Here is a 13,220-nt window from a genome sequence, read left to right on the forward strand (position 1 = left end):
CTGGGTCTCCTTTCCAGATGCCTAGCTAAAATTCCTGCTGGAATTCAACTGGCTTTCACTCAGATGTTAGTTTATTTTCTGCTCTGGGAATTAGATTGCCAGCTGTAGTTTCCAGTTTAGAGCTCAGAATGCATCCAAGGTTTTAGCATCAGTAATTACCCTTTAGTCTGACCCATGAATCCCAGGTTTAATCCCCTTCCGTGCAGTGTGTTAGGAATTAACTTCACATTGTGCTTTCCTGAAGCCCTCCCTGGATCCTGAAAATCAAGTGTGTGCTCTGAGTGCCTTGCTTGGAACTCAATTCCCATGTGTGAGAGAGCCGATCTGGATGAGGACTATGGCATGCAAGAAGAAGGAAATAGCAGACTGGGAGGATTCAGGTTGAGAAAATGGCTTCGGGAGGAAGGTTTATGCTCCTCTGCCTGCAATTCCGATCCAAATCAGCCCCCCCTGCTCTGAATTGAATTCTGAGTATAAACAAACATTGTAGTACATGGCTGATCATGTAGTTAGAGATTCTGAGTCCAAGTGTTCAGCATGGGCACATGTACAGAGTATATATGCACAGGCGAAAATCATTGGGTAGAATTTAATGCTGCAGTAATGGAGGGAGGGGATATATGTCTTTAGCTCAAGATGAATAATGATAAGGAATCCTTGCTGTCACTCCACCATGAAATGAAGCCAGATCTGATGGTTCAGAGCGCTCCTCACTTCTGGAGCAGCAGGGTTTTTCTATTAGAATTTATATTTCAAACTTGTACTTACGTTTTGAAGCTTTTTCCATCTTCATTTATTGAAGGATTGAACAGTATTCTTTGGGCTTGGCAAAGGAGGGGTAATGTTATCATTTTGGGGGTGCACACCCAGCCAACTGCAACAAGTCTTTCATATAAAGGTGGACAGAAGGTACAAAAAGCAGATGATGCCTTCTTGTGGCCAGAAGCTGACAACACTTTAAAAAACGTCACACAATTTATTTGTTTTACTTTCTATAGGAATCTTTCTGGCGCATCCCAGCCAAGCTCCACCCAGAACAGCTGCGGCATCTGGCTGCTTCCATTGCCCTGCAGGGATTGGCAGATGTGACTCAAGGACACCCAACTGGTAAGGCAAATGCCAAGGGTGGGGGAGGATTGCCCTGGAAGCCATGTTTGCTGAAGCTGACCTAGAGATGTGAAGGCCTGGGGGTGCAGGGTAGGAAAGAATTTGGCAAAAATATGTCCTTTTCCCTTGAGGAACGTTCCAGATTTTCCAATGGAAATTTTGAGAGTTCTGAGGGGAGTGGAACTCCTATGACATATCTTTTTTTTGGAGTTAGTAAAATGGTTTCAGAAGGTTTTACTCAGTTCACACATATAGCATGAAAATGTCTAAGGATTTTTTCCAATTTTTTCAATGGAAATTTTGGAGAGCACTGAAAACAGCTCCTATTTTGTATATTTTTGTCATTGCTTCAGAATTGTTTGAAATCTTGCATCTTACAGCTAATTCTCCAGCAAAAATTGCATATGCATTAATAATCATATGTAGACCAGCAGATAAAGTTTGGGCTGGTTATATCAATTCATTGTTGTCCTGATTTCTTTGCCTCACTGGCTTACTGTCTCTGGCCTCTGCCTTGCTGACATATTTTCCACCTATGCTGCTTAAGGCATCCTACTAACCCACCCTGGTTCTTGCCTTCTCTTTTTCTACAGCCTCACCTTCTGGTAGGTCTTCATTCTTTCAGTGCTAGTATCCCTTGCCCGTAGCTTTTCTAGTTCCTTGGCTGACTGATGATTATGGCTAATGTGTGATTTTCTTATTGCCTGTCTACTTTTCTGCTTCAGCTGATAGCTTCTTGCTTTCTAGATCCTCTGAGGGCCCCCCCCCCAAAAAAAAAACCCTACTTGGTTTGCCCCTGCCTATATTAGTTTTTTGCTGCTCTCAGAACTTGGCTTCTCAAAATTATATCACTGGACCTTTCCCTTAGATTTGAGAGTGTTAGTGAACAATCCATGGCATCACAGCCACTCAGCCAGAAACTGGAGAATCCTTACAGAAGCACAGTAGACATTTTAAGGATACTTGTGCACATACACACCTATTACATATAAAACTTGCTGATTTTGTAAGTCTAAAAGGGCCCTGGTTTGTATGACTGTAAGTAACACTCAAAGTAACACTCAAAGCAAGTGACTTCAGATTTCAAATGTAGGCTGCCTCTTAAAGCAAGTTCTGCTATTCTGCTCCCAGGATATGTGTCCATTGCAGCCATGTTGGCAGATTATAATGCTCAGCTGTAAAACAGTTGCTACCATCTTTATGTATCACAAGATTTTGGCTCATTTTTGCAGCTGTGCATCCAACATGGAGCAGGATTAGAAGTCTTTGCATTTAGAAGTCTAAACACTTGGGGGGGGGGGACAAAAAATGGCCATCACAATCAGATAAATGCTAGAGTCCAAGCACGCACTTTAGTTGTTGCAAAATCTAGCCCAAAATAATGTATGTAAAATTTCCCAGATGTTAAGAGATTAATCTGTTTTGTGATTTGGTTCCAGTTTTACAAATCTTGGCTGGCATTATGCTGTCTCATTATCTTGAGGGTGTGCTCTCAGAGTTTGCTCTAGGCTTTTCTTTGTAAGTTTTATTTCTTATCATCCTTACTGCCTTCTAGTAGTAAATTATGTTTCCTTGTCTAGAATGAGATTGGGGGAATGGGTCCTCCATGCCTGGCAGAATGACATGCACATGGCTTACTATCAGATCTGTAACCCACAAAGCCATATTCTGCCCATCAGCATGTACAGTACCCTGTGTCTTTTCCCCTGACCCCAAGGAGGAAGGAGCTTGATAAACCTGCTGTTTTTGCTTCCTGCCTTCCATAGGAAAGCAGGGAATCCATCATTCACGTGAAAGACCACTGCTGTTGCACTGTCCCTTGTTGAATTAATCTGAAATGTACATCTGTGCTGCTTAGAGTCAGAAGAGCTTTTGCAACTGAATTCTGGATCAGTGACTGAAACCACATGTGTTGGTTGCTTTAATTAAAAAATGTTTTGAGGTCCATGCGGGGGTGGAGATGACATTTCCTTAGCGATGCTGGCCACAGTCTTAAGGTGGCTAAATAAAGTCCATAGATTTTGAGAGCTTGTTGGCTTTGCTTTTCTTGGTGACAAATGTTTATTAACATTCTCTCTACAAATGTAAGCAAAAATGCTATGGTTGTGTGCTTGGGAGACTTGCTGCTCTGGGGTGCTCTGGACCCTTTTATAGACATCTCTGTATTTGAGTTGATGTGGAATGCTAGGCTAGATGAATGCATCTGGGATCCAGCTTTCCTCCACCACGCAGCAGTTCTGTGCAAACCATCTTGCAGTTAATGCACTCTCCTTTTTGTTTCAGAGCAAGAAGTTCTTGAGACAGAGGGACCAAGGAGCCTGATACCAGAAAAGTGAGGATTAAGAATTGCACCCATAAGGGGATGATGGTATTGGGGCTGGAGGAGAATCACAGATTGATTGGGGAACGCTGAGAGCAATGTTGTTCAGAAGAAGACTTCAGTAGCTATAGCAAATGTGTTTGAATTCATTTTTGCTTTTCCTAAAATACAACACACATTTATCGTCTCCTTTAGAATTTTACATTCATTCATTTGGAATGATCTTTTTTCAGAATTCTTGGAATTAAGCGGTTCTACCCTTCAGGCTCAGGATTATACTACCAAATCATAGACAGGAGCACAAAACTGTGTGTGGCTTTTCTCTTCCTGTCTCTCTCAGTCAAATGCTGCCATATCTTGAGCGGGAGCAAAACACCAGAAATAAGAGCTGCTGCTTATCTGTTAGGAGGTTCTGCCAACAATTAATTAGCAGCACTGGAATCACACTATTGTGTCACTCTGGCTTTTCCTTTGTGATCTGATTGGCTTATAGAATCATACTATCTCAACCTACCATGTGAGATGCTATCACAGAGAGCTAGTGTAACTTGGTGGTTAATGTGCTTACATAGATTGGAACGAATTGGGTTGAAATCCCAAATCTGCTATGATGTTTACTGGGCGATCCTGAGCCATTAGATGTCTCTTTGTTGTGAGAACAATATTAAAGAGTCTTGAGCATTTAAGTTTAGAAATAAGGTAGCTAAGAAGGGGCATGATAGAGTTTTATAAAATTAAGCGTAGGGTGGCACCCAGTAAAGCTGATAGGCAGTAGGGTCTGGAAGGCAAAAGGAAGTGCTGCTTAATGAGCTACTAGGGGTGGAATTCATTGCCAGTGGATATAGTGGCCACAAAAAGAGATGGCTTTAAAAGGGATTAGCCAGGTTCATGGAGAATAGTAGGTCCATCAGCTGGTACTAGTTATGGTGATTAAAGGGAACTTCCATGGTCATAGAGGCTGCAAAGCACTTCATACCAGTGCTAGGAGGTGGCATCAGACTCTGAACTCTGTTCTGTGCCCTATATGTTGGCCTAAGTGGACCACTGGCCTGATGCAGCAGGGCTCTTCTTAAGTTGTTCTTGTGGGGAGGGGTTTGCACCTGTCAGCCTGAGTATGTTGGAGGAAGGTTAAAAATAAAGTTCATTAATATCACATAACTGTGAATCAGGAGTTTGGGGGGGGGGGAATCATTAAAAAATTGCTTGGGACAAAGTGGGGTACTAAACAGTTTCAAGGGAAATGTAAGTATTCCGTATTTCAGGGGTGGCCAGCGGTAGCTCTCCAGATGTTTTTGCCTACAACTCCCATCAGCCCCAGCCAGCATGGCCAATGGCAAAAAACATCTGGAGAGCTACCACTGGCCACCCCCGCCATATTTTTTTCTTTTTTAATGCAAATTTCCGTTCTTTTCAGAGGTTACACTTTTAAAAATCTAATTTAAAAATGAATTTAAATTTTTAAAATTAAAAAAGTAAAAATCCCTTCATCGTGGGAATGAGGGAAGAAAAAGAGACCTCTTGAATTGAACAGTTATGACCTGGGGCAGAAGAGAATAAGCCTGAAGGAATGAAGTGTAAGAAGCTACTGTTTCTGGGCTGCATTCTTGCCTTTGGCCCTTTTCCCAGGCATGTTTAAAAAACAAATAGTCCACTTTTCTCTGTAACGGGGACCCAAAATGATTATCATATCATCTTCCCTCTGCTATTTTATGCTTGCAACAACAACAACCACCTTGTGACATAAGTAAGGCAAGAGGCTGTGACAGGCTCAGTGTTACCCACCAACCTTCTGGCTCAGAGTAGGGATTTGAACCCAGTTGAACCAGATCCCAATCCAGCACTCTAACCAGTGTCTCAGGATAGATCACTTGCTTTGGTGTTCACAGGTGATGAAAATATCCCAAAATTTACTGTTTTTCTGTTCAGGGAGGAGTCCACGCAGCTCCCATTGGGACCCAAGAGGATCCGTTTGATCAGCAGCAATGAGCACGAGAGCGACAGCCAAGGTATCTCATGTCTGCAGTCCTACAAGTTCCATGTGTGTGTTTGGAGGGGGAGTGCAGCTGTGTGCCTTGAATGAATAGCTATTGTGCTATGAGGTATAAATTATACACCTGAGGTTCGTGTATGTACTTTCCCTCATGGCATATGCCTGCACTAGTTATGGTCTGGCTTTACTTCCTTTCAATCAGCTATCCATGGAGACAGGGAATTCTGCCATCTCTACATCATGTAGTACTATTGTATGCCTGGAAGCTGTCTGTTATGTCTCTGCCTGTTTCTGCACTGCACTTGCTTTCTTCCAATCAGGAGTAAGTCTTCAATCAGGAGGCATGTCAAAATGCTGCCAAGACCCAGTTCTTATTGGGACTGCAGGGTAACGCACTCTTGTTCTCTCCCCCCGCCACCCCATGCACCTTTTCAAGTGCTGAAACTTGACCCCCTCAGTACTTGTTTCACCCAATGACCGGGGCAAGAGTGCCTCAACATTTCATGCTGCTGGCACGGTAACCCTAGCTAAACAAAAGCTAAATATCTAGCCTAAGCACTTTTACAAGCATTGGTGATCTACATCCAGCTGTCTGATCCAGCTCTGTCCAAACAGAGTTTTAGAGTCCAAAGTCCAAGGCAAGTGCTCTGGCCAGCAAGGGCCACTTGGGCTAGAATCAAGAGATGACTCACAAATGTTATCCAGACATGGGACTAATGCAATGGCATGTGCAGGCGCAACTCCCTCCCTGGTTTCTCAGCCTTGAAACCTCTAGGCCCAGTGACTTCACCGGCACCAGTGTTGACTCCTTTCTTTCCTCATCATACTCTCTGAAACTGCAGTCAACATGACCTTGAGTTGTAAAAGAGAGAGAAGCTGGTATGATTTGTTTGTAGGTCTCAAGCCTGAGCCAGTGTTTCTGAAAAGACAAGAGGTTGGTGGATAAGACAGCCTCTTGACATTCCCACCTACCAGTCCTTTTCTCTGGCAGGAACATCACATTTCTTGTTCTGTTTGCTCTAGCCTGTATTTACCAATGGTTTATTTGCAATAACAAACACCAGACTCTCTCTACCTCAAAACACAGCCCCAGATACCCACAGATCAATTCTCCATTATATCCTAGGGACTGGTCTCCAATGGATATAATGGAGTACCCAGTGGACATTTCCTCTCCCCCACACACACACTTTCTGATAACCCTGAAGCAGGGGGAGGGCCTCCAAACCAGGGGATCCCTGGCCCCCAACTGGGGATTGGCAACCCTAGCTCCACCTTACTCCCCAGCTTTGTATGATTTAATGCATAAGAGGGCCATTCAGTGAGTTTCACATTCCAAGTTTTGCTCCAGATACTTCTTGGTTTCCAAAAAAAATGGGAGTCACTGACCAATCCTTGACCTGCACCGGTTAAACAAGTTCTTGTACATTAAAAGTTCTGCATGATCTCTCTGCCAGTTGTGTTACAGATGTTTTAATCTGTGGTTTGTAATGCTTGATTTAAAAGATGCCCATTTCTACCTGCATTTTGAATGTGGAGGAAATTTCTTCTAGTACACTGCCCTCACACTTGGTTGGCCACTGCCCCACAGACAACACCACCCTCCTGTCCTACTTTAGCAAACAGGGCAGGTTTTGCTGTCTCTGGGCAAAAGTTTGTAATTGAGCAATGCAGCCCAATGTCTCCCACCAAGACATTCATATTGCTGGCGTTCACAACTCAACAGTGGATGCTCTCAGAAGAGTATCTCTGCCACATCACAAATGGTCTATGTTGGGCAAATATGTAGCCATTGTTACCACTCCTGTGGGTTTCTCCTAATGGATTTGTTTGCAGCATCAGCCAACACTTCGTGCTCCAGGGCAGGACACGATTTGGACCTCACTGGGGATGTTTTTCAAATCCCATGGACTTGGGGGTTATTTTATGCATTCTTCCCGAATCCTCTATTGGGCAAAGTTCTCAGACAGTTGCTCAAGGGACATGTTGCATTATGATAGCTCCTTTCTGACCACATCAGGTCTGGTTCTGAACAGGTCCAGAGAGCATTATGTTCATCTTCCCCTCGTCTCAGACCTTCTGCATCAGGGATCACTCTGACATTGCCAGGCTTTGCCTGGCCTGGCTTCTAAACACTCCCTGAGGGTATTTTATCTACAGAGGATGCAGGTGTTTCTTCAGGACTGCAAGTCATTTGTATGTTATTCTGACTCATGTAAGAGTCCCTCTGCATTGACTTAAACTTTGTCTCATTGGATTGTTTTATGCTTTGCTATGATCACACTGGCAGCTCTTGTCCGCTTTTCAGTTTGAGCCCATTCTACAAGGTCTCAAGCTTCTTCAGCTGCTTTCCTTTGTGGTGTATCTGCTTGAAGTTTGCAAAGCAGCGACATGGTCCTCTGTTGATACCTTCATCCATCACTGCAGACACAGATGCTAGACAGGAGTCAGCTGTGGGGAAAGCTATCCTGCATTCTCTTTTTGATTGAGGAACTCTCACCTACCTCCTGGCTTGTTACTCTCCCAGTATGGGACTGCACAGAAGACTGAAGACGAGAACATGGTTGCACTTACTTGTAACTTTTGTTTGTCAAGATGTCTTTTGTGCAAGTACATATTTGCTCCTTCTTGCCCTGCTGTAGAAGAAGAAGATATTGGATTTATATCCCGCCCTCCACTCTGAAGAGTCTCAGAGCGGCTCACAATCTCCTTTACCTTCCTCCCCCACAACAGACACCCTGTGAGGTGGGTGGGGCTGGAAAGGGCTCTCACAGCAGCTGCCCTTTCAAGGACAACCTCTGCCAGGGCTATGGCTGACCCAAGGGTATGCTAGCAGGTGCAAGTGGAGGAGTGGGGAATCAAACCCAGTTCTCCCAGATAAGAGTCCGCACACTTAACCACTACACCAAACTGTGAGCTCTCTGGTGCCTTTTTCTGGGGGTTTTGTCAGTTCTGGAGAACTGAGGGGAAACCATGGCATATTCATCCCCTGTGCCATGGGGGAGGAGCAGATTTCCAGTCTTCAGAAGCTAGAAAGTTCTTTCTGAGGCCAGCCTGAATATGCACAATCCCTATGTGTGCCTGTACAGAGGATACCTTGATGAACAGCAGTTGCAGATAAGTGAAACCTTTGTTTATGGTTTAGAATGTGATTAAGCAGGGATGGACCACAGTGCTGGTTTCCCCATCCAGTTTCACACTCTCTCTTTTCCAAAACCTCCAGGTTTTCTCTAGACTGGAATATTCCGTATTTGTTCGTTGTTTTGTTAATTTTGCAGTTTCTTGTAGTTGCAACCTTGGAATTAGCAACTGCACAGTTTTTTTTTAAATTTCTGTTTGGCCCTACAGGCTCCAGTGAGGAGGATGGGCCACGTCCTGCTGGCAAGAGGAAGTGCCTGAGAATTGAGGAAGAGGAGGAAGATTAATGGAACAGAGCCTTCACTGGGCCCAGAAAGCCAATTACACCCACAGGTCTCCAGCCTTGGCATTGTAACCAGTCACTTCAGACAGTGGAATGTTAACTAGACCAGACTGGCAGTTGTCAGACTTCCTATATTCTCAGGCCTCATCAATTACTTCTTTTTTGGGAGGGTGGGGGGGGATGCGGAACAATTGGACTCTGGATACAAAACTAAAACGAAACAGGACAGGACAGATGGACCCAGTGGCTTAAAAATAGCGGAAGAACATGTAAAAATAAGAATTGGGCTTATTTTCATGGTGCTGTGTGTGGGTTATAAGTCTTAATGCAGGTTGAATCTTGTACATGATGCACTCTCTCTTTGAACTTGTTCCATGTTTGTAGACTAGCCAATTTTTATTTGCCCCAGAGTGGCAATGCTGCTGTCTGTACAGTGTCATCCTTGCAGACTGGGTTCCTAGGCTGAAACTGAAGGATGTAAGCTCTTTGTTCCCTAAGACTCTTTCATGTGTGGGATTTGCCTTGCTCCCCTCCCCTTCACCTGGGCCTTCTTGGCATTGTCCCTTTGCTTTTCACATGTTGCCTTACAATGTTTGTAGACAAATATCCTGTCTCTGTCATTTGTGCTTTATCCTGTTCCCACTTCTCCTTCCCTGAAGACGAGTGCGGGACCAGGAACCTCTCAGTCCCATTTAGCGTCCTGTGTTAGAGCTAAACGGCAAGGAAGGACACCCAAGAGTTGCAGCTCCACAGGGAAGAGTCATTGCCCGAGCTTTTCTTTACACCCAGATAACCATCCCCCGGCAAGATACATCCACTGCCAGCTGCTTCCACCTCTTTGTCTGCTGCTGCCTTGTTTTTCAGCTGTTGATTTTATTGTTTGGGTTGTTCATGATGGAGGCAATGCCAGAGAAGAATAAAGGTAAGCCTCCCACTGATTTCCCAAGCTCCCCACTTTTGCCTGTCAGGCAGTGTTTCTGTGAGTGTCTTGTGGGGGTTTAAATTTAAATTTTTTAATCTTTGGAATAATTCTGAAGAAATAAAATATTTTGAAGGATTTCTGTCTTGTCCCACTTATCTGTTCAAGGGATTCTTGAAAGGGAAGGGAGGAAACCTTTAATGGGTAAAGGAGCTCAGTAAGGAGCAGAATATTGGCATGTATCCTGGTTTTCCACTTAGCAAAGTCTGAAGCCTTCCTCCAACCTAAACAGCTCTTCCTCCTACAAAAGAACCAGTTACATTTGAAGAAGACATCTTAGGCTAGGGTACCTTTCTCCCAAAGAGGAGGAAGGTACAATGTTTACCAATAGCTTCAGTCCCTCTTTGGGTACTTTTCAGGACCTCCTTAACTTTATATGTAAGTCACCCACCCTAATCCAAATGTGTTTTATCTGTAAAATAAATAGGGTGTATTAGCTTAACATGCTAAAACTGGCAGGTCTGTTTGAAAATCAGCATCATCCTTACTGTAGTTCTTGAGAGGTGCCAGTCAGAATAGATAATATGGATCTGGGCAGATCGGCCAGTAAGGCCACTGGGGCAACTCCTAGTGGGCTGAAGGCCTGCGGGCTAGCCTACCTCTGGCTCGGCCCTGTGTGAAGTGGACACCCCTGAAAGGGTTGGAAGCTCTGCCACTGCAGGCTGGCAGACCCCGCCCTGCACTAAGCAGGCAGGCAGGGTCAGCCATGAACAGTGCTTCCCCCTCCCCCCTGCCTTGCACAGTGTAGATGGGCATGAGCAGGGCAGAAGCCCTGGCAATCCCTCTCCATCCTTTCCCATCTGTTTGGTAGGCCCTCTTTCTCCTTCCCCCATTGGGGGCTGGAGCTGGGAGAGACCAGAAACTAGGCTCTATCTAGAGCTGGGTTGGCTTTTTGTTTGTTTGTTTGTTTGTTTGGTTGGTTGGGGGGTTTTTGCCTCTGTGTCTGCTCCTGGATAGATCAATTGTTTGACTCTGTAAGGCAGTTTCATGTGTTCAAGATACAGTACCCCAGGACATTCCTATCAACTGAATATAAGATTACATATTGACAATAAGGCATACTGACCCTTGAGTTTTCCATAAGAATGTAATAGACATGCTGTCAGAACTTGTAATTATTGAACTCTATGATTGTAATGCCTGCTTAGCTTAGCTGAATCTATATTGTAACTGCTAGGAAATAGCTAGCCCTGTATCTGGTAGTGTGTACAAATGCTTCGCATTCCAAGCCAACTGGAGGGTGACGGGGAGTCCTTGGGAAACATCTGCCAGGAACCTTTGAAGCTGCCTCCCCCTCTCCTCTCTCATCGATAAGAAGCCTTGGAAACCAAGCAGGGCCTCTTGAGGGGTGGGAACCAGTTTGTTATTGTAACTAAAATAGCTTAAAGAGTGTAACTGCTGCTGAGCTCGTCATCAGAATCAACTCGTCTTCTACCTGTACTGTTCTCAATAAACGCTTAGACTTTAACCAGAGTCATGGGCCTCGTTTGAAGTTCTTCAAGTTCTGACACATACTTTCCTGTATTTCATGGCCTTTTGTCACCGTATTTTTCCTGTGTCCCATGAATAAATATTCCGTATAATCCCTGCCAAAAGCACACAAAAGCACATGTCACGATAAATCTTACAGGCTCCAGAGACCTTTCTTTGTCTTTGATGAAGCAGCCTAATGTGGCCTTTCTCTTTAGCATCTGCTATCCTTTTTTGTGTTATCCTTAGGAGAGCTGCTTCTCTTACCAGGGGTTCATTTTGCTTAAGACTCTTAATCAGTGGCAGTAGAGAACATTTACCTCCATCAACCTTCCCTAATTTGGCTATTAGCTAGTACTGCCATGGTAGTGGAAAGTATTGTCAAGTTGTGCTGAATTATGGCAACCCCTCACAGGGTTTTCAAGGCACGAGACAAAACAGGTGCAAAAGCCTTCTGGGTTTGGCTAGCAAAATGTTCTCTGCAACCTCTTTATTTCCTTCAAAATTATTCCAGGATGCTTAGTTTTGAAGGAAATAGAGGATGCAGATGGCATTTTGCCAGACAAATCTAGAAAGCTTTTGCATCTGTTTAGAGAAGGACTGGCTTGCTCCCAATACACACACTGAATTGTAACAAGAGGCTTTGAAGTACATAGGATTACTCCTAAGGAAGACTTTGATGAAATGAGCCTATATCTGGGTGCTCATTGGATGGACTTTTCTTGGTAATATCGTAAGATTGTACTTTATAATATGACAAAAGATTTGTAAGATTCTTGATAAAAGTTTTATTAAATGTGTTGGCCAGCATATCACAGTGTTTGTTTGTAGTGGACAAAGGTAGTGGACATTGCAGTAACAAGGGAGATAATACATACAATAATGCAATAAACTACAATACTATCCTTTATAGAAGCAGTCTCCTGAGCTGTTCCATATATTCTAATCCCTTCATAAAATGCATTCTGCAAATCAGCAGACATGTTGGAGACTTCTTGACCATCTTCAGCAGACCATTTCACAAGGTGGGAGCCACCACAGAGAGTGTCCCTGAATGGGCAGTTGCCAATTTTACTTCTTTGCAGGGTAGAACTTCAGAAAACTGCTCAGATGAAACAGTCATGGTAGGGTTCATAACAGGAAAGACTATCCTGCAGGGGTGTGGGTCCAAAGCCACAACAGGCTCAGAACCTTGAACTAAATCCAATAACTGGTTGGTAACCAATGGAATATCTCTAGAATGGGTGTGACATACACATTCCTCTTTGTGCCAAACAGTAGCCAGGCTGTGGTTGTTCTATACCAACAGGAGTTTCTGCATTATCTTTAGGGGGAGTCCCATATAGAGTGCATTACAATAGTCTAGCCTTGAGATAACTATGGCATGGATCCATGAGGACAAGCCAGGCAGATCAAGCTAAGTGAAATGCAAAGTTTTGTTTTTCTGGTAGTTGATTAACTTGCTGCTCCAGAAGTTAAAAGAGCCCTGTGGCGCAGAGTGTTAAAGCTGCAGTACTGCAGTCCTAAGCTCTGCTCACGACCTGAGTTCGATCCGTGGTGGAAGCTGGGTTTTCAGGTAGTCGGCTCGAGGTTGACTCAGCCTTCCATCCATCCGGGGTCGGTAAAATGAGTACCCAGCTTGCTGGGGGGGGGGAAGTGTAGATGACTGGGGAAGGCAATGGCAAACCACCCCGTAAAAAGTCTGCCGTGAAAGCGTCACCCCAGAGTCGGAAACAACTGGTGCTTGCACAGTGGACCTTTCCTTTTCCTTTCCAGGAGTCAAGCTAGATTCAGTATAATCTCTAAGCTCTTATCTGAATCAGCGAGTGTTAGCTGGATTCCATAAAGATTGGGAAGCACAAGGTCCTTCAAGACTTCATCCTTCCCAACCAACGTGGCCTCTGCCTTGGCAGGCTAATTATTAATTCTTAAC

The 13,220-nt window shown here is 44.2% G+C and overlaps 1 protein-coding gene across 1 annotated transcript in view; it reads left to right on the forward strand.

The window, feature by feature from the left end:
- The window catches only part of TIMELESS (timeless circadian regulator), a 40,183-nt gene extending 30,288 nt beyond the window's left edge, over nt 1-9,895 (forward strand). Inside the window, exons 26-29 of the mRNA XM_060252564.1 lie at nt 999-1,107; nt 3,391-3,439; nt 5,354-5,433; nt 8,766-9,895. Of these exons, the coding sequence (XP_060108547.1) occupies nt 999-1,107; nt 3,391-3,439; nt 5,354-5,433; nt 8,766-8,842 (315 nt within the window). The 3' untranslated portion in view covers nt 8,843-9,895. The remainder of the gene's footprint in view (nt 1-998; nt 1,108-3,390; nt 3,440-5,353; nt 5,434-8,765) is intronic.
- Nucleotides 9,896-13,220: the final 3,325 nt, after the last annotated feature.

The sequence above is a fragment of the Heteronotia binoei genome, chromosome 13 (genome assembly GCF_032191835.1).
Source record: "Heteronotia binoei isolate CCM8104 ecotype False Entrance Well chromosome 13, APGP_CSIRO_Hbin_v1, whole genome shotgun sequence".
Classification (NCBI taxonomy): domain Eukaryota; kingdom Metazoa; phylum Chordata; class Lepidosauria; order Squamata; family Gekkonidae; genus Heteronotia; species Heteronotia binoei.